This window comes from Nesoenas mayeri (genome assembly GCF_963082525.1).
Source record: "Nesoenas mayeri genome assembly, chromosome: 25".
NCBI lineage: Eukaryota > Metazoa > Chordata > Aves > Columbiformes > Columbidae > Nesoenas > Nesoenas mayeri.
In genome coordinates, this window is record NC_137549.1 from 6378590 (window position 1) to 6402326 (window position 23737).

Consider the following 23737-nt stretch of genomic DNA (forward strand, 5'->3'; position numbering starts at 1 on the left):
CGCCCCGCCTTGCCGCCGCACCGCCGCGCGCGGGCCCGCAGGGGGCGCTGCGGAGCGCTCTTTGTGGCGCCGCGGCGGCGGCGCTGGCGGCGGGGCCGGTGCAGCCGCGCTGGTCCAGCCGCGCCGGTCCAGCCGCGCTGCCGGTGCAGCCGCGCTGCCTCCCCCGTGCGCCTGCAGCCGCGCCGGCCGCGGGGCATGGCCAGACTCACCGAGGGCGAGGCGAGGAGGCAGCCGCCGCTCCCCCCGCCAGCGCCGCAGCCGCCGCGCCGAGCCTCCCCCATGAGCAGCAGCGGCGGCGCGGAGCCCCCCGCGCAGCCCGACAGCATGAAGGACCTGGATGCCATCAAGCTCTTCGTGGGGCAGATCCCGCGCAACCTGGAGGAGAAGGACCTCAAGCCGCTCTTCGAGCAGTTCGGCAAGATCTACGAGCTCACCGTGCTCAAGGACCGCTACACCGGCATGCACAAGGGTGAGCCCGGCCCCGCGCGGCCCGGGGCGCGCACAAAGGGCGGCGGGTCCCGGCGCCCCCCGGCCGCTCCGCGCGTCGCTGCCCCCGCCGGGGAAGGGGCGGCACGGCGGGCGCGGCTGGCGGCCCCGCGGAGCGCTGCCCGGCGCGGCAGCCCGGGGCCTGTCGCCGGAGCGCTGACAAAGGCGCCGATGAGCAGCGGGGCGGGTCGCGGCTGCCGGGGTTGGAACGGGGGGCCCTGGGGAAGCGGCCACCACCCCCGGGGGCTCAGACCCCCCGGGCAGGAACACGGTTTTAAATCCACGTTAGGAAGAATATCGACTGCAAATCTGTTACCAGTGGCGTTTGGCCTTATTGATGATAGGTTGGGATAGACAACGGGGGTCTTTCTTCACTAGAAAACCTTTAGTGGATGCTAAAAAGTTTGGGGAGGCTTGTTTAGCTGTACTTATTGTTTGTATTGGAAAGCTGTGGTGTCCAGAGCATCAGCTCCCTGCTATGGAGGTTCCGCCCCGGCAGGTGTTGGGGATCTTGTGATGGCCACAGCTCCAGCCGTGAGCGGGGACGGATGGAGCTCGTTCGCTGCCAGATCCGAGAGCGCGATCGCAGCGCGCGCAGAGCGAGCCCGCGGGGAGCGGCGCCCCGGACGCGGTCGGAGCTCAGCCCGGCCCGCTGCCCCTGAACGGTTTGCGACGGGGCCGCGTTGGTGCGCTGGAGGGAACGGGAGTTGCGTTTGGTCACGACGCCTCTGGTTTCAGATTAAAGAGGAAAGGTGAGAAAAGCTGCGAGTGCTGCAGCACAACGAGCCGTCCCGGACTGAGCGCAGAGGGAAGGGAACAACGGGAAAACAAGTGCATTTTTAAAAGGCCAAATCTGGCCACAGCACAAAAGGCAAACGCTTCCTCATTGAGGCTTGTAGGAGCTGGGTTGAATTGAGCTGGAGAAGTGTGACTTCAGAACCAAATCGCCATGTTCTTGTGTGTCTGTGTGCACAAGGGACTGAGCCCAAACCCGCTGCCATCCGACAGTGACCAGCCAGGTTTCAGACCCAGCGAGGAGGAGAACGGTCCCAAGGCGAGAGCCAATCGCACATTTCATGTCGATTGACATGTTAAATACAGACCCTGTGGTCTGAGGTCAGGTTCCAGGCAGATCTGTCTCTTAGATATGGACGTGAAAGGGGGCAGCACTGGTATTAGCCAGATCTGCGTGACATTAACTCGCTGCTAAATGCAAGATTCCCGCAGCAAAATAAACACATCCCTTTGGTTTTGACGTTCTTGAGCGGGCGCAGGTGTCGGTCAGGGCTTGGTGCTCCGTTCTGTCCAGGAGCGGCCGCTGGGGTGCGGAGGTTCTTCTGGGGGCTGTTGTACAGTCACTGCCACACACCTGCAGTTTCCTCTGCCCTTCTCATGGAGCCACAGAATCATTTCAGTTGCAAGAGACTCTCAGCATCATCAAGTCCAACCGTAACCTAACCTAACCCTAGCGCTAATCCATGTCCCGAAGAACCTCGTCTTTTAAACCCCTCCAGGGATGGTGACTCCAGCACTGCCCCGGGCAGCCTGTTCAGTGCCCCACAGCCCTTTGGGGAAGAAATTGTTCCCAAATCCAACCTCAACCTCTTCTGGTGCAAGTTGAGGCCGTTTCCTCTTATCATATCACTTGCTACTTGGGAGAAGAGACCAACACCCTCCGTGCTCCAACCTCCTTTCAGGCAGTTGCAGACAGCGATAAGGTCTCCCCTCAGCTCCTGTTCTCCCTGCCCTGTTTTGTACATAGTGAAGGGTAGGGATTGCTTTCCTGGTGGCACGAGTTGACGTGTAGACCCTCCGCCTGGTTTGGGAATAGGCAGGTGTAGCAGCAGATTCAGTTTTCTCTCCCCACGTCTCCTGATCTGCAGCAAGATCCAGCTGACAGCTCACGCGCGGCCTCCATCTGCTTCTTCCCTTTCTGTCCCTGAGTGGGGAGAAGCGGTTGTGTAGAGCCCAGCAGCTCTTGCAATAACCCCGTGTAGCCTGTGTGCAGCCAGGCCCTTCCCCGGGAGGAGAAGCTAAAGGGACACGTCCTGCCTTTGCTCAGCACGTGAAATGCCCCCGCGAGGCGGGGGGTGAGTGAGGGTCAGATGCGTTCTAGCGCTCCAGCCTGTTCTCTAGTGCTTTGCCCATCCTCATCTGAAACGACTCAAGTGATGGAACTCCAGGCGCTTCCCTGGGGACATCATTCCACAGTCTAATAATCTCTCTCTGCTAGGAAATGTTTCTTGATAGCCAGCCAGATTTTTCCTTTGCTTAGTTTCATTTGATCATTCTTAGCGTCAGAGCACCTGAAGATCCCTGTTCTTCCCGGAGGAGCTGTGGTTCCTCCCCTGGCTCCAGTGTAAGGCTGAGATGTGTCAAATCTAGACTGAGAATGTCAGGATTTGGCCTTTTCCACGTGCTTTTTGTCTTCTCAAGTTGGCCCTTGCAGAACGCATGATACTCTGCTGTTTTCTGTGTTCCCCTTGTCGTGCTTATGTGTATTGTGTGTTAGCTTATGTTCTGCTCTCCTGTTGTTTCTCACCTTGTTCAAGCTGATTCACTGGGACCCTTTTCCATGACTTCAACAGACCTTGGGTGGGCCCTGCAGGTCCTTTAATGTTGTTTCTTTGCCTTTTACCCTAGAGCCTTCAACTCATCCAAATTACCTAATATTTGCGCCTTTAATTAGCGACCCTCTGCCCCGCTCCCATCAGAGAGCCGGGCGGGACGGAGATCTGGAACAGCCTCCGTAGTTCCTGTACTTGGGTACCTGCTGGTTCCAGCGAGGAACGTGGTGTGTGCGCCCGCAGTCGCGCGTCTCACTCGACACTTTGCTGTGCCCGCTGCAGGTTGCGCGTTCCTCACGTACTGTGCCAGAGACTCTGCCATCAAAGCCCAGACGGCGCTGCACGAGCAGAAGACCCTGCCGGGGGTAAGTGCCAGGGGACCGCGAAAGAGCGGCGCGGTCTGGGGGTCAGAGCGGGCTGTGGGAGCTGAAGAGCCGACGCTCTTTTCGCCGCCTTGCCAAGGCTGCCCCGGGCACCCGGCCAGCCTGTTTCTCTGCTGCTCTTTGGGATGTGATGCGGCATCTTCAGCTCCCCGTCCCTGTCACCGGGGAGCCGTGGCTTTGGGGTGCGGCACGTGGGCCCAACCTGCGCGACGGGGAGCTGACAGGAGACAAGACATGCTATCCTGCTATCCACTCCTAGTCTGCCATTGACCTCCAGCGTGCCCGGACGGTTTGTTGGATGGCTCTCTGCAGGACCCAGAATGATACAGAGTGCAGTGGCTGAGCTGGATCAGCTTCTCAGAAGAAAAGGATCCGCTTGCCACATCCCACAGTTTGGAAGAGAAATGGGTTATATAGGTGCGAGCAAGACTGCTGAACTGGCCTTGGTGTGTTCCTGGGTCCCGCGCGGCCCCGCTGGTGCCGGGAGCAAAGTGCACAGGTGAAAGCAGGTGCTGTGTCCTGCTGGGACCTGCTGGTGGGCTGAAGGAGGTCTGGATCGGTGCCGTTCCCGTGGCGTTTGGGAGCTTTGCGGGGCAGCTCCCTCGCTGCGCTCGGGGGCTGATCAAGCGCGCTGAAGGATTCGTTTGGAAGTGAGTAGGCGGAGGAGCTTTGGTTCTTATAGACAGAAGCTCACAGGAGGCCCCGAGTGCTCAAGGCAACAGAATAATTAACGTAAACCAGGGGTCTCTGGAAAGGGGTTAGGAATTCTTAACCATAACATTTTCTCCTTAACCCCTACAGTTCCAAATAGCTTCCCCCACCTCTTGTAGCTCCCCTCAAGGCCTCCACGCACACATCCTTCTCCGTGTTTGTTTACCTGCGCTCCCTTTGCCTGTGGTGGCATTTGGGGGCTGGAAAACCACATAATTTAATTCCCACTTAATAGGATCTTCACCGTTTCAGAGGGAGGAGCGCGGGTGACCGAGCGCTCGGGCGCGGCGAGTCGAGGCGCGAGGGGAGGAGGTCGCAGCCTGCAGAGCGGGGCGCGGGGCGGCTGCGGTCGCGGTGCGGGGCTGTCGGGGCGCGGGGCGGCTGTGGTCGCGGTGCAGGGCACGGGGCGCAGGGCGGCTGAGGTCGCGGCGCGGGGCGGCTGCGGTCGCGGCGCAGGGCGCGGGGCGCGGGGCGGCTGCAGTCGCGGCGCAGGGCGCGGGGCAGCTGTGGCCGCGGCGCGGGGCTGTCGCAGCGCGGAGCACACGGACCTGTCTCCCCAGCACCCGTGGACGCTGAAAGGCCGTTCTCGTGAGGCTCGGCGGGTCCGGTCTCAGCTCCGCTGCGGTTCCGTAGCAGGGACGTGTCGCGTGTTTTGCTGCGTTCGCTGCTGTTTGTGCTCGCGGTGCTTACGAGGCGCTGCATGGAGTAGTATTGAAAGCAGCGATTTATCTATGATGTGGGGATCTGAAGGCTTTTTATGTTAAAGGAGGTGGAAGAAACTGCTTGGGAACAGTAAGAAGTCTGTGCTAGCTGAGTGCTTTCAAACATGTTTGTCTGGAGACAGTTGATGAGCAATGTGGTGTAATTAAGCTTGCGGATTAAGACGAACACGAGCTGCGCTGCATTTGGAGCTGTCTGTTTGCAGGCTGGCAATACATGACTTCACCACATTTAGTTTGTCGTTTGGGAAGTTCCTCGGTGACAAGAAGGCAGGATTCTCTCCCTTTGGTCATTTTGAAGGTAGTTGCACCAGAATGGAGCGCCCTGCGCCCTGCCATGCGTGGGGTTGGCCTTGGCACGCCTTGGCCGTCTGCGTTCTCTGCCAAGTGTGTCGCTGGGTCGGCCCGTGCCCACAGAGCTCCGGCTCAGACCCTCCAGCTCTGACGCTGCGAGTGCTGCCGCGTTGCTCCTTCAGGGCTGTACCTGCAGTGTAGCTTTCCTGAGGATTTACATCATTTATATTGTAGATTTTCCACGAGTCAATAGGAATCACCGTGGCCTCTGTTTGCTTTTGTGGCATTTCTGGCAAGTTCTTCTGTTGGGAGATCAAAATTCTGGTTTATTTTTAAATTGAGAACTGTTGGGTGCATGGTAGCCAAACAGAATTAACCTCATAAAAGCTTATTTTCTGACAGCAAGGCTTAGCATCTTTTTCTGGAGGCAGGCAGGTATTTTGGCTTTCACCTCCCGTTTTAACGGCCGGTGTGCGCAGGGTGCGAGGCGAGAGGACCGGCAGCCGTGTGCTCTCTGCATCACCGGCGCTGCTGGCGGTTGCTGCCGCGCGGCGTGCCCGCGGCGCGCGGGTCTGCTCCGGGGACAGAGGGTGCGCGTCCCCACGAAGGGGCAGGAGCGGTGCTTTCTGCATCCCGGCTGTGCAGAGGTGCTGGTTTGTGCTCCGCGGTTTGGCGCCCCGAGGACAGGCTGGGGAGCTGCACAGGGGGGTCTGACTCAGGCTCAGTGAAGCGGTTTGATGGGCTCCGAAGACTCGACGGAGATGGAGACGGGCTGAGGAACAGAACAGAAACCAGCGCCCTTTGTGGCCTGAGCCTGCGGGGCGCGGGGAAAGACACAACCCACGGAGGCTGAACAGAGCAAAGGCTTTGGGGCTGAAAAGCAGAGGGAATCAAGCCCTGAAGCTGCTTCCTGCGTGTTGTGTGCCGTTAGCCGCGAGCCAGCCGGCCGCGCAGCGTTCCGCCCCCTCCCCGCTCCCGGCTCCGCACAACGATGTTACATCTCAATAACCCGAGCCTTTGATTCGTGATTGTGCCTTCACTTTGCTGAGTTCTGAAAGGAATTGGAGAGGTTATTAATGACACGCAGTGATCACACACCAAGTTAAAGCCTCTCGCTAAGTGAAATTTGAGGGAAAAGCAGCCAGCTTTTCAATATTTCGCAGAAACGCTTTGTGTCTCTTTTCATTTGCAGCCAGACAGTTGCAAATTACATAAAATTGCTCCTGAAGAAGAAGGGGAAGAAGAATAGAGGGAGGAAGCGGAGGGGGGAGGTTTAAGAAAGTAATTCGCCTGGCAAGGTACAGTTAGAGTTTTATTTCTATGCAGAACAAAGAAGGGCTTGCTGAAAGGTAGGCAAGTAAGTGGCAGAAATTGGTATTGATCCAAGCTGGGAATATGGGCAGTTTAAGAGCGGTGATGGGGGTACTGAAATGTGGCTGCATCAGGGGGAGAACTCGTGGATGCAGCGACAGCTTGGGAGAGCAGGGACACGGGAATGGAAAATTACAGAGAGCAGCAGCGTTAGAGCAGAGAGGCTCTGGGAACGCACCGGGGTGAAGGTGCTGCGGCGCTAACTCAGACGGGCGGGCACGGGGCCGGGCGCAGCGCTGGAGCCAGCGCGGGCTCCCCTGCGCCGCCGGAGCCGGGCTCGTCCCCGGCCGTCCGCCGGGATCCGCGGCGGGGAGGGCGCGGGGGAACACGGCGACGAGGGATCAGTGGAGAGGCCAAAGCATCTCGGTCTCCCTTCTCTGTTGTACAAGGAGCCAGCCTGGAGCAGCGTTCCGGAAAGTTTCCTGGTGCGAGCACGAGAGGGGACTGCAGCTGGCAAAGCGGGGGCTGCGGGTTGGGCTGGGGGCTCAGCCTGGACTCTGGTTGTTAATCTTTGAAGCAGCCTCTGCAGTTTGAACCTTTGGGCAGGGTGGAGAAGTTTGTTCTGGTGTCCATCCTGCAGGTTTGATAGACAATATCAGGAACTTCAGGGGAGTCAGGCAACGTTACTGGTAGAAGAGAGCACGTCAAGGCCGTGTTGCTGAAATGGCAGCTTCAGGACATGGAGGTGCTGGGCTAGAGCAGCCCCTGGGCAAGAACAGCAGCAGCACCCGTTCGCTGCATGCGCTTGCGCCGCTGGGGGTTTGGTTCAAGGAGCTGCAAAGTGCGTACCCTGGAGAGGCAGGGGAGAGCAAGCGGCCAAAGCAAAGTGTCTCCTGCTGCCTGTGGATCTGGAAGGATAACAAAATGAAACATCAGCGCTCGTTCCCACGTGCTGACGAAATGCACACGCTGTCCTGCGCACAAGGGGCCTCCCTTCCTCCCTGGAAACTGCTGCCCCTTGCACAACCGAGCGCTCGCATCTCCTATAGCACAGCGCTGAGACTTTGACGTGTTTCCGGTGAGCCCACCCGCAGCGCCCCCGTGAGCCGGCGCCCCCGTGAGCCGGCGCCCCCGTGAGCCGGCGCCCCCGTGAGCCAGCGCCCCCGTGAGCCGGCGCCCCCGTGAGCCAGCGCACGCGTATCCCGGTCTCTGCGGAGGCAGCTGCGCTGCCCAGCGTGTCTGCGTCCCCCTCGCCCCAGGGCCGTTCGGTGCAAGTGTTTGTGAGTGTGGATACAGGATCACAGTTGATGTTGGAAGAGACCTCCGGGGTCTCTGGCCAAGCCCGCTCAAAACAGGAGATCAGATCACCGAGGGCCTTCTCCAGCGTCTGCACGGAGCCGCTGCGGTCGCGCCGGGCCGCCCTTCCAGCCCGTGAGCACCCCCAAAGTGCAGCCGTTTGCCTGATAGCAGCCGTGACTTCTGCCGTGCAGCCCACAGGCGGCTCGTGGGGTTCCTGCGGTGGCGCTGGGGCTCGGGCCCGTTTTCAGTGGGTTTCCCCGTGGGCTTGTTTTTGCAGGTTTTGCGCTGCTGGGATGTTAACGGTTGCCATGGGAACCGGTGCGCAGCAGCCGGGCGGAGGGCTCTGCTTCTGCTCGCCCGGCCGCAGCCACCCCGGGGCGTTGAATGAGCAGAGACCTTCCCCAGCTGCAGTAATTAACCTGCCGAGGTGGGGTGTATCTGTGCTGAGCTGCCCGTACCCCCATCAGCCCCGACTGACCGCCGTGGTTGAACCTTCCAGCTCATCCATGAGACACCGTGCCAGCACCTGTAGAAAAAGCCTTGAGAAAGCTGAGAGTTCCCTTCGCTCACCTAAAAGCTCGTTTGACCGTTGGCGGCACTGATCACAAGTGGCATGAAGAGATCGGGGCAGCAGGGAGGATGAACTTCCCTGCAGGGCAGTGACACATCAAGGCTGGAGAAACACGAGCACAGACTGACCACGGAGTCCTGGGAGACGGCGCTTGAATGCGTCCACCCAACAGTCACGTACGCAATGGGGGCTGGAGCTGCCGCGTGGCGCTGAACTCCCTGCTGATTGTCTGATGTTAATGCACAGTAATGGCGCTGTCACTTCCATGGAGACACCAGGGAGATCCAGAGGCTTTCTGAGTCATGGCGATGGGCCGCTCGCTTCCCCGCAGAGCAGCGCTGCAGGGGGACAGGGGTGTCTGGCTGCGTTAGGGGAAGAGGAACCCAGGAGGCACAGCGGCAGCGTGCGCTGCGGCCCGCGCGCGTCTGCCTGACGGTTCCTGCGCTCGCTCAGCTTTGGGAATGGGGGTTCCCTTCGCTGCCCTCTGCGCTGGGCTTAGGGAAAACACCTCTGGACTGAACTTGTGAGCGGAGCTGCAGTTCCTGAGTCCTTTTCCTGGTGACTCAAAGCGGTTGGGTGCAGTGCCCCAACAGTCCCGTTGCTCCCTGCAGGAGCTGTGTGGTTTGAGCTCTGGACTTCACGGCTGCCTCTGCCACAGTCTCCCCGTGTGACCTTCATCGTTGTGTGCCTTGATTCCTCCCCCTGGAACACAGGGCTCATAATTAACCTTGTCTCCTTCATAATCGGGTTGGATGGGGTGAATTCATAAGCAACCTTTAGAGCCGTGCTGGAGCGGTGCTCGGTGCCAACGCTGTTCGTGTTTCTGTGGGAGGCAGCTCAGGGGAGGATGGTTCTTCTGGGTAGGACTGAGGTGCCCTGGGGTACCAGGGGAAAGATGCAGGCAGGAGACTCAGGCGCTGAGACAGGCCCCGCTCCATCATTGCTTGCATTCCTAGCAGAAACAGCATCCAAATGAGCAAACCAACATTTAGGTTTATGTGCTCTGCACGGCTAGAAGTGGTTGTGGGTGTTTTTCACTGGTCGGAAGAGGACCAGCCCGCTATTGCAAAGCCTGAGAGCCCAGGGCCTCATTCTGCCCATGGCCTCGGATGCCTTTTGGCTCCTGCGTCCCGGAGGAGCCGGCCCGCGCCGCGCGTTCCGCGCTCTGCCTCTGACCCGCTTAACGCCGCGAGGTTCCCCCGCATCGCACCTGAGGGGCTGGTTTACATCACTCACTCCTAATTAATAGAGAGGCTGGCCCTGCCATCCCAGGGGCCTTCCTCCATCCATCCAGTTTGCAGTCTGAAAGCTGAGGAGGCGCGAACGAGGGGCCGCTGCTCCTCCTTGGGGGGGATTGCTGCGGTGACAGCCCCTGCTGGGCATGGTGTGAACGTGAGGAGCCGTTCACCTCTGCAAGGATTCCTTTAGGGGGTGCAGTGAGAGAAATGGTGCGTTTTGGTCAGAAATCTTCCTTACATCCTTGATCCAAGGAGTGCTACAAAAGCGGGGAGCTTTCTTGGGAATCAGGTGTGTTCTCTGGTTGCTGCGCATCTCGAGATGGTGGTGAGAGGCCGGAAGAGTTTGTACGGCCAGAGTTTGGTGTGCAAGCCAGAAGCGCGTCCTGCCCGCTGCCCTGTTGCTCTGTGTCCCTCAAACGGAAGGTGTAAAGCTCAGCCGTCCTTTCTGTACATTGAGTTTCTATAGGGGGCAGAGCTCTTTGTCCAAGATCTGTCCATAAAGCTGAGGAGCCTACAGGAACGCTTCTCAAGGCTTTGCAACCTGTGTTGTTGAGTTAAAGAAACTGGGCTTGCTGTGCATTTGTAGGCTCACGCCTCTGCTTGAGAGGCCTTGGGTACGTTGTTCATCTGCAGTAGCAACGTGGGACTTAATGGGATTGAGGTGGTGGGGTCCTGTTCGTAGAAGCCTTTGGGTGATAACACAGTGAATGACTGAGGAGACAGGACTGCTCCAAGCCAGCATTTGTAACGCGTGCGAGACACCCGGGGTTGGTTGCTTGTTCCTGCCCAAGGTGGCTCGGTTTCGTGTCTCCCGTCCGTGGGGTGTCCCTTGCTGTCCGGCTCTGGGCACAGGCACTCGCCCTGTCCCACCGAAGCCACGGGCAGGAGGAGCTTCACTGGGACGGAGGGGGCGCCCACGGCCGGTGGGTCAGGCTGCCCGGGGATGATGGCAGCCTGGGTTCTGACTCTTAAGTCAAAACTACCTATAGATTGTTTTTGTGACCAATGACTATTTGGTGTTTTCTAAACAGAAATATTCTCCGAGCTTTAGGATCTCCCCCTGGGCAGCCTGATTCTGCTTGTCAGCACAGCCAGACGTGCACCAGCGCTGAGCACCGGCCCCGTACCGGCCCCAGTGCTGTCCTGCAGGCGTCGTGCTGCGGGCACGGGGCCGTGACCCGGGGGTGCGGGTCCATAGGACCGACCGTGACTCGTGTCCCGGGGACTGACCCCCCGGTGCACCCGCAGCTGCACGGGGTCCCTGCGGTGGGGGACGGAGAGGGGTGGACAGATGGGCAGAGGGGGCCCCCTCCTCAGAGATCATATCAAAATGTCTCTTTTGTGCAAAGCGGAGGGAATGCCCCCAAGAGCTGGTTTCCATGGCAACCACAAATGTCAGGTTCCATGTGGCAAATAACGGTTTCCATGACAACAGCTCCTTTACCCTAGGTGCTGGGAGCTGGAGTGACAGCCCTGCTGGGGGAGGGGACACGACGATGTCCTCAGGTGCCGAACCCCCTTTCTCACCTCCCGCCATCCTTCCCCACCCCCTCAGGCCCAGCACCCTGGGGGCCCCGTGCCCGCGGGGTGACGCTTGGCATCCCTCCCTTCCCCCAGATGGGTTTGCTCCTCGCAGAAGCTGAGATCCAAGTCTGTCCCTCCATCTCCCTCCCCATCTGTTTAGCTTAATCCTAGTTTTGCATCCTGGGTAGGAACAAAGCTATTTCTCAGTGCTGCGGGAGCAGCGGCGTGACAGCTGCCCATCGTGGCTCCGCACCAAGCCCCCTCCGCCCAGCACACACCTGGGCCGCCTTCCTTCTGCCCCCCGTCCTGCTGCCCGCGCACCCCCAGCCTCGCTGGCACGGGCATTGCGGGGGCTGTGGGCAGCAATAGGAGCCGCCGCGGCTCAGTGAGGAAATCGGAGGCTTTCTGGAGCAATGTCTGAGCCCTTTCCCCGCGTTCCGCTCGGTTTATGGGCTGGAAGAGACGCCTGGTCCTTGGCAGCTCCCGGGGGGAGCAGCGGCCCGGGGGCTGGCAAGCGCTCAGCGCTGCGTGTGCCGGGGCCATGCGGGGAATGCAACGGGCTTTGCAAATCTGATTGAGAGTGGGAGAGGGACCCCGAGCCTCTCGCTCTCCCCCAAATGGCGCAGCAAGTCCTGGGGATGGAGTTGGCACTTGAGGAGCCGCGGGCTGCTCTGCCCTGCCCAGCGGCGCCGCGTTGCTCCCGAGGCAGGGGCGCTGCGGCTTTCAGGCCGAGCGTTCTGGCCGCGGGCGGGAGGTGTTGCTGGAGAGCAGCGCTGCCGCGGAGCCGCTGGCCGTGGCGCTGGGGCTGGGGAGCGCTCAGAGCCGCGCTGTCCTCCTCCCGCAGGGAACCAGCGGCTCAGGGGGGTGAGGCGGCCGCGGCCGTGCTGAGTCAGCGCACGCAGGGACTGCTCCAGACTGGGGCTGCTGCTCAGGCTCCAGCCTCGTGGGGATGAGCTGCTTCCGAAGAGCAGCTGCCAGGTTCAGGTAGACTATGATGAAGTCACAAAAGACGTACCCATCACTGACGAATTGGCATGATCGGTGCTTTCTGACCACCTGCAAAACGAGGGGATGTTTTCCAAGTTTTTGATCCTCCTGCGTGACAAGAGACAGAAGATTAAGTAAAACATTTAGAAGCAGAGTGCTTGGTTTATATGTAACTAATAATTAATAGTAAGTAAGAAACTAAACAATTATAACTAATATGGCCAACTATTTCTTTGTATAGATGTATTGTATGTCAAAATTTTCAAAAATCGTCATGCATATGTAACAGTTATGTGGATATAGGCAACACAAGAGGATCCAGTATGTGGAGCACTGGTGGAGGGTGATCCCCAGCGCGGTCAATAAAATAATACCGCCTAACAGTATGATTGCCTCTGCGAAGTTTATTTCTCCGTTCCACTTCCTCGGAGCCCTTTCTTTGCCGCTCGCTGTGTGCAGGAATTTCCAGGAGAGCCATTCCCTGCAGGGAAAAGCACCAGCTTTCCTTTTGAGAAGCCTGAAATCCACGTGGTCCCCCCTCCGAGGGTGCTGGTCGCGATCACGATGTCTCGGCTCCTTCTGCCGTCCTCGTGCTCTGCCCGGCGGGCAGAACGGGGCGTCCTGGTGCCATCGGCACCGTGTGCCGGGCAGGTGGGCCGAGCTCTAACCCTCTGCGTTTCTCTTTCGTTGCAGATGGCGCGTCCGATTCAAGTGAAACCGGCCGACAGCGAGAGCCGTGGAGGTAGTTGTCATCTCTCCTTGTTTCTCCTTTGGCAGCTTTGTGGATGTGAGGGGAACCAGAGAGATGGTCCTGAGCCGGCTCCCCCGCCCCACAGTCCGTACGGAGGGACGTTTGTGTGTGGCGGGGATTTGGGGGCAGGAGGAGGGACCGGGGTCTCCCCGGTGGTTTCTGTTGGGATGCTCCACTTGTCAGAGAAGCAGGTGAGCAAGTTTGATGTGGGTGAACCGTTCCCTGTAGCAACAGCCCCACACCGGCAGGAAGCAAAGGAAAGATTTGGGGCAGGACAAGACTGCTTGGACTGGGAGTTCACCAAGGGCAGAGCTGCTGCGTGGGTGAGGCTCCGCTTTGCTCTGCTCCCTGCGGGGAGCCTCTTCTGTCCTCTGCAGGGGGTGACATCTCTAGAGTGCAGCACCCTGAATGAAGAACACGAGCACCAGAATTTGTCTCCTGGTCTAAGAAACACTGATTTTTGTGCCAAAGGGGCAGTTTTGGCCAAGCCCTGCGGGGCTGTGTGGGGATATCGGAACGCTCAGGGTCCCTGCGCCCTGCAGAAGGAATTCACTGGTGAAAAGGTGCTGCGGAGGGGCCCTGTGATTCTGGCACAGGCTTTATCTGCTCTGTCCTGCTTTGGTGTGAGCCTGAGGGCGCCGGGAGGGGAGGCAGCGAGGGGGCGCCTGTCTGTGCTTCTTGCGAGACCTGGAACACTCTGCTGCGCTGATGTGATACGACAGCCGCCCCGAGCCCGTTAGCGTTAGCACTGCCTAGAAACGAGGAGTCTCTGCATACCCGAGGAGATTCGCCGCGTCCCATCCTCAGCCAGCTGCTCGAGCGAGCTTCCTCCCTTTCCCCGTCCTTGCTGCTCGCAGCTGTTGGCCAGATGACCTAAATCCACTGGGTTTAAGGAGGAGCAGCGTCCGGTGCTCGTGTGCCCGTCTCTGTCTCTCGTGGCCAAAGCGTTCGGCCTCAACCCCTCGCTTGTTCCTGCGGTGTCTTCACCGGTGACCTCTCTGCACCGGTTCCTCCCGCTGCCTGGGTGACTGTACCCGGAGCGCGTTTCCATGGGAACTCAACAGTCAGAGATGACAATTCTCTTGCTCGCTGGACAGCACGGGGACGGCCGGCCAGGCAGGGGGTGAGAAACCAGAGCTGGAGAGAAAATGGAGGAAGGATGGTGACGTGTTTCTCGAGGAGCTCCTGCTGTGGTTGCAGTCCGAAGGGCATGGTGCATGTGTCTGAAATAAGGCCTGCAGTGTAGATAGAGAGCAGAGGAAGGGGGAGCACTGCAGAGCTCGAGCATCCTCTCCCAAAGCCCAACCAGCTGATGTTGGTGGGAGCACAAACTCCTGTAGTTTCCATTCTCCTCTCCACCTCCCAGTAAAAATGATCCTCACTAGTCAGATTTTTCACCTTCTCTATGTGCCATTTTTTGGCTGGTTTGCCTAACAGCATTTCCGAGCTGGCCCTTGGGTGGGGGCAGATGCTGTGAGTGGCAGTGGCGTCTCGCGCGTCCCGCGGGCGCTGGGCTCAGCGCAGCCGCGCTGTCCGCTCGGCGCAGCCGTGCACGCCGCGGCGCGTCCCCCTGCTCGCTGAGGAGTTTGTCTCTGGAGGCGCCTGCTGGGCTGTGTCAACGTGTGAGCACGTTCCTGCGCACGCGGGAGCCTGCGTGCTTGTCCATTAACGTGTGTGCATCCGCTCTTCTGCACGGGACAACGGCACCTCCTGCACGTGTTCCCAAGCGTCTGTATGTGGCAGAGCAGCGTTGGGAGCAGCTGGATTAAATACCCGGGTGGGAACCGTCCTCTGAGCCCAGGGGAGCGAGGAAGGGCTGGGGCTTTGCCGGCAGCGTGGATGTGTGTTTGCCATCCCTCCCGCCGTGCACGCAGCGCCGCCCCTGCAGCCACTCTGCTGCTGTAGCTCCAAGACCTGTTGTTTTTCAGGTCACCGCACTCTCAAGCAGACAGCGGCTTCCTTGCTGTTCTCCCTGACGTGCGCCGCGTTACATGGTTCGGTTTGCAGCCAGCCCCTCTGATCCTGTCGCTAACAATAAGGAGTCTTCTCTCGCTGCTCCTCCCAAGCCGTACCCTGACGCATTCGCTCCTACGGGTCATGTCTCCCTGTGCATGTTTGGGGCAGTGGGGGCGTTAACTCTGTACTTGCAGCAGCTGTCTCCTTGCAAAGATGGAGGTTGGGCTGGCATTTAGGCTGGGTTTTTAGTGCTGTTCTATTTTAATAGCTGTTGACAGCAATCTGTGGAGGATGTTGCTCCAACCACGGCTGTTTGTGCTTGACTGGCTGGCGTCAGGCTGTGCGACGGGCCCCGCTGTGCACTGATGGAGACAGCACCGCGCACCCTTCTCCCCACCGCCACACACATCCCAGACAAACCAGGGCCCTTCCGTCTTGGAGGAGCCCAGAATGACCCTGAGCTCCAGGCCCTGGATGTGTTGGCCCTCGCCCAGCTCTCCCGTGTTGGCTGATCCTTGATCCCGTGCTGAGGGACTCGGGATGCCAAGGTTCATTCCAGGCCTTAGAGGACAGCTTGGTAGGCATACTGGTTAGACTGGGGTAGGGAAGGGCAAATGGAAGCTAAGATTACGTAGCAGCTGTGGAAACAGTGATCTTGGAGAAAAGGAAAAAGAAACAGCAGCCAAGGGTCCTGGAGTTTATCCACCTGCCCGTTTTGCTCTGCTGTGTTCCTCAGGTGCCTCTTGGACTTCACATGTTGTTCAATAAAGGTGTAACTGTGCAGGCAGTTTTTCATATTACCATTTGTGTTGGATCGTTCAAAGGAATCTCATGAATAGAAGAAAATTCCTAATCTTCTGTTTTCCTTTGGGGAGGGTAGGACAGGGAGCCACGGAAACCTTTGCAGGTTTGAGGAGCTTGGGAGGACCCTGCATTTCAACCAACAGCAGGCATGTTCTCAACACTGCGCCGGTTCGTGCTGAAGTGTCCCTGCTCTCCTGCTTTGGACTGTAAGCCTCATAGAAGGTTGATGTTTGTGTTTGCCCCTAGGGGACAGGAAGCTCTTTGTGGGCATGTTAAATAAGCAGCAGTCTGAGGATGACGTGCTCCGGCTCTTTGAACCGTTTGGGGTCATTGATGAATGTACTGTGCTCCGTGGACCTGACGGTAACAGCAAAGGTGTGACCCCCTTTCTCCCTGCTCCGTGGGTGGCGCTCACGTGTGTCTCCTCTCCACCGGGGCACTTAGTCCACACCCCGTGGTTGTGGGAACCCACGTCCCAGCCCGGCGCAGGGCACGGGGCAGGACGGGGAGGAGATGGAGGTGGCAGAAGGGCACGCAGAGCAGGACCAGCGGCTGAGCGATGGGCATCGCCAGCCAGCCTGTTGGCTCAGCCTGGGGCCGCAGTGTGGGGGCTTGTGCGCACCTTTAGGAGCGCATGGAGGATCTGAGGGCAAGGTAATCAGGTGTGACGTCATCTGTAGAGTGTATAATTGAATTAGCAATTCGAGACCCTTCCTGTATTTTTGAGGATAGAGGGCTTGGGCTGAGTCATCCTGTTCCCTGCTTGCTTGGGGTGGCTTTCCTTCGCCCCGCCTGGGACCCAGGTCCCGTCTCTCGCGTGGCGGTGGGGCTGTTCCACAGCGGTCTTGTCTCTGCAACCTCCTGTGCTCTTTCTGCCCCTTTCCAGGCTGTGCTTTTGTGAAGTTCTCGTCTCACACGGAGGCGCAGGCGGCAATCCACGCGCTCCACGGCAGCCAGACGATGCCCGTGAGTATAAGGCCAGGGTAGCGGCCCTCTTCCTCATCCTCTTCCCACCACCCTGTTGCAGGGACCTGCCCTCGCTCTCCAAAACCACGATGGGTTCAACGGCAGCTTCCAGCTCGTGTGGCTGTGGGGGGCAGTGGGGTGGGGTGTGCGCATCTCTCTGTGCTTTTGTCTTTGTGAACCGTCCTGTGTCCTGGGCTGGTGTGTGTCTCTATGTCTGTCCATACTGGTAGTGACACACACTATAAGGGCTAACTAACCCAGAGCCAAGAACCCGGCCATGAATTTGCATTGGAATAGCTCAGATCCGAGCGGGGTCGGGCTGATTCAGTACCAGGAGCAGCCAGGACCGCGGTGTCTGAGCGCGCTCCCCGTCTTCTCTGTCTCAGGCAGCAGAGGAGGCCTCTGGGGCAGGCTGCGTGTGAATGGGGACCTTTGCGGGTTCTCTGGGGTTGTGTAGCCGCTGCTGTGCCCTCTTGTGCCGGGGGAGCGGCAGCTGTGGTCTCTCCCGATCTTTAACCCGGGTTGGGGTTGGTAGGACAGTGCGGTGCTGCAGCAGGGGCGTTTGCAGCTGCCGGGAACCACTCTGCCTATCCAGCCCGGCTCACGGTGGTGGAGAGACGGTGCTTGTGGCTGACGATGTCCTGCGTGTTCCTGGCTGCACCATCACCCGGTGAACGCAGCCAGGGATGTGTGCACGCACCTGTGCAGCTGTGCAAGGCTCAGGGTGTGAGGGGAAGGGACGGATGGACGGATGGACGGATGGACGGGGAAGGGCACAGCCCGGGTTCCAGGCAGCTCCCAAGCACTTCCACACCAATATTTGCTCTTCTGCTCCTCTTCGGCTCCTCTCTGCTGCCTGTCCTGCCCTGTCCCGCCTTGCCTGGCTGCTGCCCCGCTGTCCCGTGGCCTCTTTCCCCCCCGCCTCCTCTCTCTGTCTCCTCTCTGTGCCTAGGGTGCCTCCTCCAGTCTAGTGGTGAAGTTTGCTGACACAGACAAGGAGAGGACCCTCCGGCGTATGCAGCAAATGGTGGGGCAGCTGGGGATATTCACTCCATCTCTCACCTTGCCGTTCAGCCCATACAGCGCCTATGCGCAGGCTGTGAGTATCACGGGGCGTGCGTGGGGGGAAACGCTGCCCTCTTGGCTGTGGGGCAACACCGTACCTGGGCTGGGAGACCACAAACGGGTCTCTCTAACAATGCATTAAGGCTTCCCGGCACGTGGGAGTTGTTCCTGGCTCGTTTCTCCAGTCAGCAGCCCAGTCTGTGTGCGTTTCTCTCCTGGAAGGGGTGACAGGAGAGCACTGGGACATCCTCAAAGTGACACTGGGCTTCTCTGGTGCGCAGGCGGGTGCAGGTGGCCGGGAGCAGGTCCAGCATGACCCAGTGTCTTTCAGGCTTGTTGTGAGGCCGGCCCAGAGCGTGGTCGCTGGCGGGTGATGTGCGCCAGACACAGCGATCTGCCGGCCGGGCAGCTCCTGCGGGGCGAGGGCGCAAGGGTGTCTCTTTGGTTTTGGAGCCGTGAGGGCCCTGCGCCCAGGTTCGTATGGTTTATTTCTCTCTGAAGTTCTCCCCGCACTGCGCTCCGTGGCTCCCGGGGCTTTCGCTGTGGTGCGACGGGGGCTCCAGGGTGCTGGGGATGGAGCGGAGGGTCAGAGGTGCCCCAGCAGTTCTGGCTGTGCTTTGGATCTCAGTGAGAGAACCTCATTGCCTTGGGGGGATGGTGGTCGTTGCCGGTGATGTTTGAGGCAGGTCCCAAACTCAACAAGTCCCCAGTCAGCCGTGCTGGAGCATCTTTGGGTCCGGCACCTCGATGGCTGTCACTTCCAGGTCTCTGCTGCCGAGTGTAAAGGCCATGGCAGGAGGCTCAGAAGTTGCTCAAGGTGCGAGACGCGCTCTGGGTCAAGGAACTCAAAAGTACCTTCTGTTATCAAAAGTAATTTTCCAGGGGAGAGGTGCAGATAAACCTCATTTATGTGGACACCTCTTCGACCTGTGGCTTCAGTGGCCTCTTGATGTGCCTCCTGTTCATCTACATGGCAGAGAAGGAATTGTGTCTCATCTGCTGTTTCCTCTCAGTGAATCCCCAGACTGCCAAATGCCATTGAGGTGTGTGGCAAGAGGAAAGAGGTAAAACAGATAAGGTGCTACACTGCTGGTGAATTTTGGGAACCAAAGACAGAATTTGTCCGACACAGATTCTTTGGTTCTTGGTGTGTAATGAGGCTGAGAACAGCTCTGCCATCCCCAGCACCGAGGCTGGTTTGGAGGAGAGGCCCCTCCTGACCAGACACCAGCGTCTCCTGCAAGGCCCAGTCTGTCTGTCCAGCCATGGGATCCACCAGCCCCACCTGAGCTCTGGGGCTGTAGCCGTGGGTCAGCCGTGGGGCGATGGTTTGGTGGATCTGCTGTCGTGGAGACGGCACTAACTTGGGCATGGCGAAGGAGGCAGGAATGGGCTGCGCAGTGGGGGTTTTCGGCAGAGAGCACTGTGTTAGCTCGTGGTCCAGGGTGTGTAAGGGAGGAGAGCAGCCAGAGCTTCTAGACTTGGTCGTTAAGGTGCCCCCCAGTCTTCAGAACCTGCTGGTGACCAGAAGCCATCAGGCCTAGGCTGTGCTCCTTGCTTATCTGCCTCTTCTTTCTCCCCAGTTGTGTCTGTAAATTCGTTGCTATCTCAAATTCTCCACTGGCCTTCCTGCTCTGTGCCTTTGTTTTGGCTTTCCCCTCGGCTTGAGATGCACTCTCAGATTTTTTCCCTCCTCTTTACTTTCCACGGGTTTTGATTCTCTCTCCTCCTTCCCGGGGCAGTGACCTGGGAGCTGATTGTTTCTTTTGTGTTAGCCCAGCCTTTGCTCTCTCTTTTCCCGGAGGAGAGATCGTAGCCAGTTCTCAAGTGCATACAGTGTCCCCATCAGAGTGGGCGGGCATCAACCCTTTGAAATGCCGTCTAATATCTCTGGAAGCGGGGACGGGAGGGTTTCCTCGCTGGGTCTCCTTACAGCATCTCCAGCTGTCCATGGGCGGCTCTGGGGAGCTGGGACCCCAGGGAAGCCGAGGGAATCACAACATCCTTCATGCTCGAGTGCTGCAGGGCTTGGAGTGGTAGGTGCTGCGTCTGAGGTTCCTCACGGGCCCAGGAGATGCAGCTTAACAATTACATACGTGTTCGAATCAGACTGAGGAGCAAGCGCTGCTGGGGTGAACTGGTGCATCGCAGGCATTGGTTCTTGCATTCACAATTTCATACAGCAAGTTTCCCTCCCTGTCCCCCGCATGGACACCTGGTTGTGTGCGTAACCGATGAGCTCCGCGTGTCTCCCAGCAGCACGGTCTCCTTGTTGAGGCTGGGCAAGAGGAGAGGGGTTTGGAACCCTGTTCCTCAAGGCAAAGCTGTCACCGCACTCCTGGCGCTGCCCCAGGAGACGTGGCGGAGCTCAGGGCTGCGGTCGGGGTGCTGCGGTCGCTGTGCCCTGCAGGGCGGTGGGGGCTGCGGTCGGGGTGCTGCGGTCGCTGTGCCCCGCAGGGCGGTGGGTGCTGTGGATGCTGTGCCCCGCAGGGCAGTGGGTGCTGCGGTCGCTGTGCCCCGCAGGGCGGTGGGTGCTGTGGATGCTGTGCCCCACAGGGCGGTGGGGGCTGCGGTCGGGGTGCTGCAGGAGCGGTGGAGGGAGCAGAGACGGGCAGAACGAGCCCCGGAGCCGCTGGTGGAGCGGAGCGAGCGCTGGGCAGCTGGGGGCCCTGACTGCCGCTCCTGCCTTGCAGCTGATGCAGCAGCAGACGACGGTTCTCTCCACCTCCCACGGCAGCTACCTGAGCCCCGGCGTCGCCTTCTCCCCGTGCCACATCCAGCAGATCGGCGCCGTCAGTCTCAACGGGCTGCCGGCCGCTCCCATCGCACCAGCATCAGGTGAGGGGCTGCGCTCGGCAGGTCCTGCGCTGCCAGCACGAAGGACGCGGGTTCCCAGGGTTGCACCTGACTCTGAGTGCAGCAGCGCTATTATTCATCATCACCATCCCACAGAAATAATATCAGTAATAATGCATATTGGATGTGAACGCCTGTCACGAGCAGGGCTATATCATGCCAGGTGCTGTACAAACCCGGATTAGAAATGTTCCATCCCAAAGCTCTGACAGCAGCCAGGAGCAGCGATGCTGCACGCGTTATTCTCACCGGTGCTGCTCCTAGTTTTGGGAAGGCACCAGCGCCAGGCTGTCACCAGCGCCAGGCTGTCACCTCCACATGCCAACTAGAAGAGATTAAAAGCTTCGCACCGAGCGGTCTTGTCGGGAGATGGAAGGAGGTTGCGCTCATGGGGTGTCCTCTCCTCCTCTCTTGTCGCTCTGCAGGGCTACATTCGCCGCCGCTCCTGGGGACAGCAGCCATGCCGGGACTGGTGGCGCCCATTTCAAATGGATTCACCGGAGTGATACCGTTCCCGAATGGGCATCCAACCTTGGAAACAGTTTACACCAACGGCCTTGTGCCGTACTCAGGTACGGAGAACAGGAAAACCAAAACAACCCCCCAACCAAACCCCCGAAAAACACCCAGAGGCTTCAGGAACTGCGATTAGCTCCTCTTGTCTGGGTTCCCCACACAGGACACTTTTTCTAGCTCTGTACCTGCCAGGCACTGACTCCCTTGGCGGGAGGGTGGGGAGAGAGGGGCAGGACGCGCGTGGTTCCCTTTGCTGTGCTGACGGTGCTGTTCTCTGCAGCCCAGAGCCCGTCGGTAGCAGAGACGTTGCACCCGGCCTTCACGGGAGTCCAGCAGTACGCAGGTACCAGCGCCCCTTGTCTCCCCCAGGCCCCTGTGTGGCTGAGCAGATCCTCAGGTAAGCGGTTTGTTCTGTCTCCTCGCAATCCAGCCGTGTACCCCGCCACCACCATCACCCCCATTGCCCAGAGCATCCCGCAGCCACCTCCCATCCTGCAGCAGCAGCAGCGAGAAGGTGAGGACCGGGGCGGGCACGCGTGTCCAGCCTGGGGGGAGCAGGGTTTGTGCAGCCCGTCTGCACCGCAGAGCCGCAGAGACAGCGCTGATGTCTGTCCCTGATAGTCTAGCGTTGGAGGTTATGGAACCAACCGCGTCTGTGCAGTGACTGCACTGGACGGGCTCGCAGGATGCATGTCGTGCAAGCTTTCTGAGCTCGTGCCTGGCCGTCAAAGGGGTACAAAGGGGACAGCAAGCACTACAACACCAAGCTTTGACACCAAAGGGTACAGTCATTGGTGTACAGTCACAGCAGCTCCCTGCGCTCACGGGGACCAAGGGAAGGGGAAGGCAGGACCAGGTCAGCCCGTGAATTGGATGTGTGGCCATGCAGGAGACTGCAGTCGGGGCTGTGGCCCATGGCTGCGGAGCTGTGGGCAGCAGCACGTTCACACAGCGGCGTCTGCTGCTCCCGCGGGGCCGGGAGAGCTGCGAGCCAGGGGCTGTCACCTCAGCTCGTGCAGACACTCAGAGCGTTGTGTCCAGCGCCCGCTGTCAGAACTGGGCAAGCTGTGACATTCTGGCCCTGCGTGTTGCCTCCCGGCTGCTCTCGGGGAGCCCTCAGAACTCCGGGTGGGCCAGGATGGAGACGAGCGAGGGGAGCCAAGGCAGCGGGAGGCAGCGCTCGGGTTCTCTTCCAGTGCCGCACTGAGTTGAGCCCATTTCTCTTCCCCTTTGGGGTCTCTGTTTTGTCCCTCCCCGTTGCCCCTCTGCCTGCAGGTCCTGAAGGCTGCAATCTCTTCATCTACCATCTCCCTCAGGAGTTTGGAGACAATGAGTTGATGCAGATGTTCCTGCCTTTTGGCAATATCATTTCCTCCAAGGTGTTCATGGATCGTGCCACCAACCAGAGCAAGTGTTTTGGTGAGTGCTGACACCAGCGGGCAAGGGAAGCGTCACAGACAACGAGGACGCTCGTGCATTGGGCGCAGCACCACAAGTGTTGTTATTACCCACGCCTGCGTCCTGTCTTCCAGGCTTTGTAAGCTTTGACAACCCGTCCAGTGCACAGACTGCTATCCAGGCCATGAACGGCTTCCAGATTGGTATGAAACGTTTGAAGGTCCAGTTGAAACGACCCAAGGATGCGAACCATCCCTACTGTCAGCAGTGAGCGAGCGGAGTCGCTTCTGCAGCGCAGGTAAAGCCGGCGCCGGCGCGGCGCAGTTCCTCCTGCGGTTCCTCCCGCGGTTCCTCCCGCGGTTCCTCCCGCGGTTCCTCCCGCGGTTCCTCCCGCGGTTCCTCCCGTGGTTCCTCCCGCGGGGGGGGCTCAGAGCTGGACGCGGGGACACAGGCCCGGAGATGATGGTCAGGTCCAACCAAGGGTCTAGATAGTCATCGTCAAGTCTGTGGCAGAGGCCCAAGGCCAAGACAGAGATTGGAATCTGCAGGTCAAAATTAGGATGGGATCTGGTGACGGTAAACAAGGTCAGACGTAGTCCAGTGAATGCCAGGCAGGTCTGTAATGAGAACAATAAGCAGAACTGACACCAGGATAGGGAGGCAATGCAAGGGTTGGATTCCAGAGAATAAGATCCCTGGCCAGGACAGGTGGAGGCTGGAGCACCAGCCCTGAGCTGGCGCATGGGCAGAAGCCGCAGGTGAGGCTGGTCAAGGCCATTCGGACCCGTTAGCGCACTCGGGCCCTGACAAGCAGACGGGTTCCAATCACTTGCCTGTGGCCTCAGCAGCGTTTCAGTCTGACGGCGCCTAACAGGGTTTTAAAACCCAACTGCTTTGTTTGCAATGGTTCCGTGTGCCCCAAGTCTGCAGACGATGCTTTCCAGGGCAATCCCGCGACCCACGAGGATCACGGAGCAGGGACGAGGTGGGACCGCAGCCCCAGCGGAGCTGCGTGGCGTGGGAGCCGCTCTGTCCCCGGCGCTGGGAGCAGGGGAGGTCCCGTCCCTTCTCCTCGGGGTCGCCTTGCTCCATATTTAAGCAACTCAGAGTCTGAGGTTTGCATAGCTCCTAATCTCCCAATTCCCTCCCTCCTCCCTTTCTATTCAGGTGAAGGGAAAGCCCAGAGGAAGAATTTCTGCTTCAGGTTGATTTACAGAGAGGCCAGTAACTTTATCAACTCTTTTGACACCACTTCTTTCCTCTCTCTGCTCCCCACCCCATCCTCCTCCTGCCCTCCTCCCAAAAACATGCGGTTAAAGAGAAGACTCCCTGTCT

The 23737-nt window shown here is 59.4% G+C and overlaps 1 protein-coding gene across 1 annotated transcript; it reads left to right on the forward strand.

The window, feature by feature from the left end:
* Positions 1 to 324: 324 nt before the first annotated feature.
* On the forward strand, positions 325 to 22337 carry CELF5 (CUGBP Elav-like family member 5; the record flags this gene model as incomplete). The annotated part of the gene is made up of 11 exons (XM_080359034.1): positions 325 to 469; positions 3336 to 3418; positions 12784 to 12835; positions 15848 to 15976; positions 16488 to 16567; positions 17520 to 17666; positions 20326 to 20470; positions 20992 to 21060; positions 21285 to 21347; positions 21435 to 21518; positions 22321 to 22337. The coding sequence occupies 11 exons, from the start codon at positions 325 to 327 to the stop codon at positions 22335 to 22337; spliced, it is 1014 nt and encodes a 337-aa protein (XP_080215160.1).
* Between the last annotated feature and the right edge of the window lie 1400 nt (positions 22338 to 23737).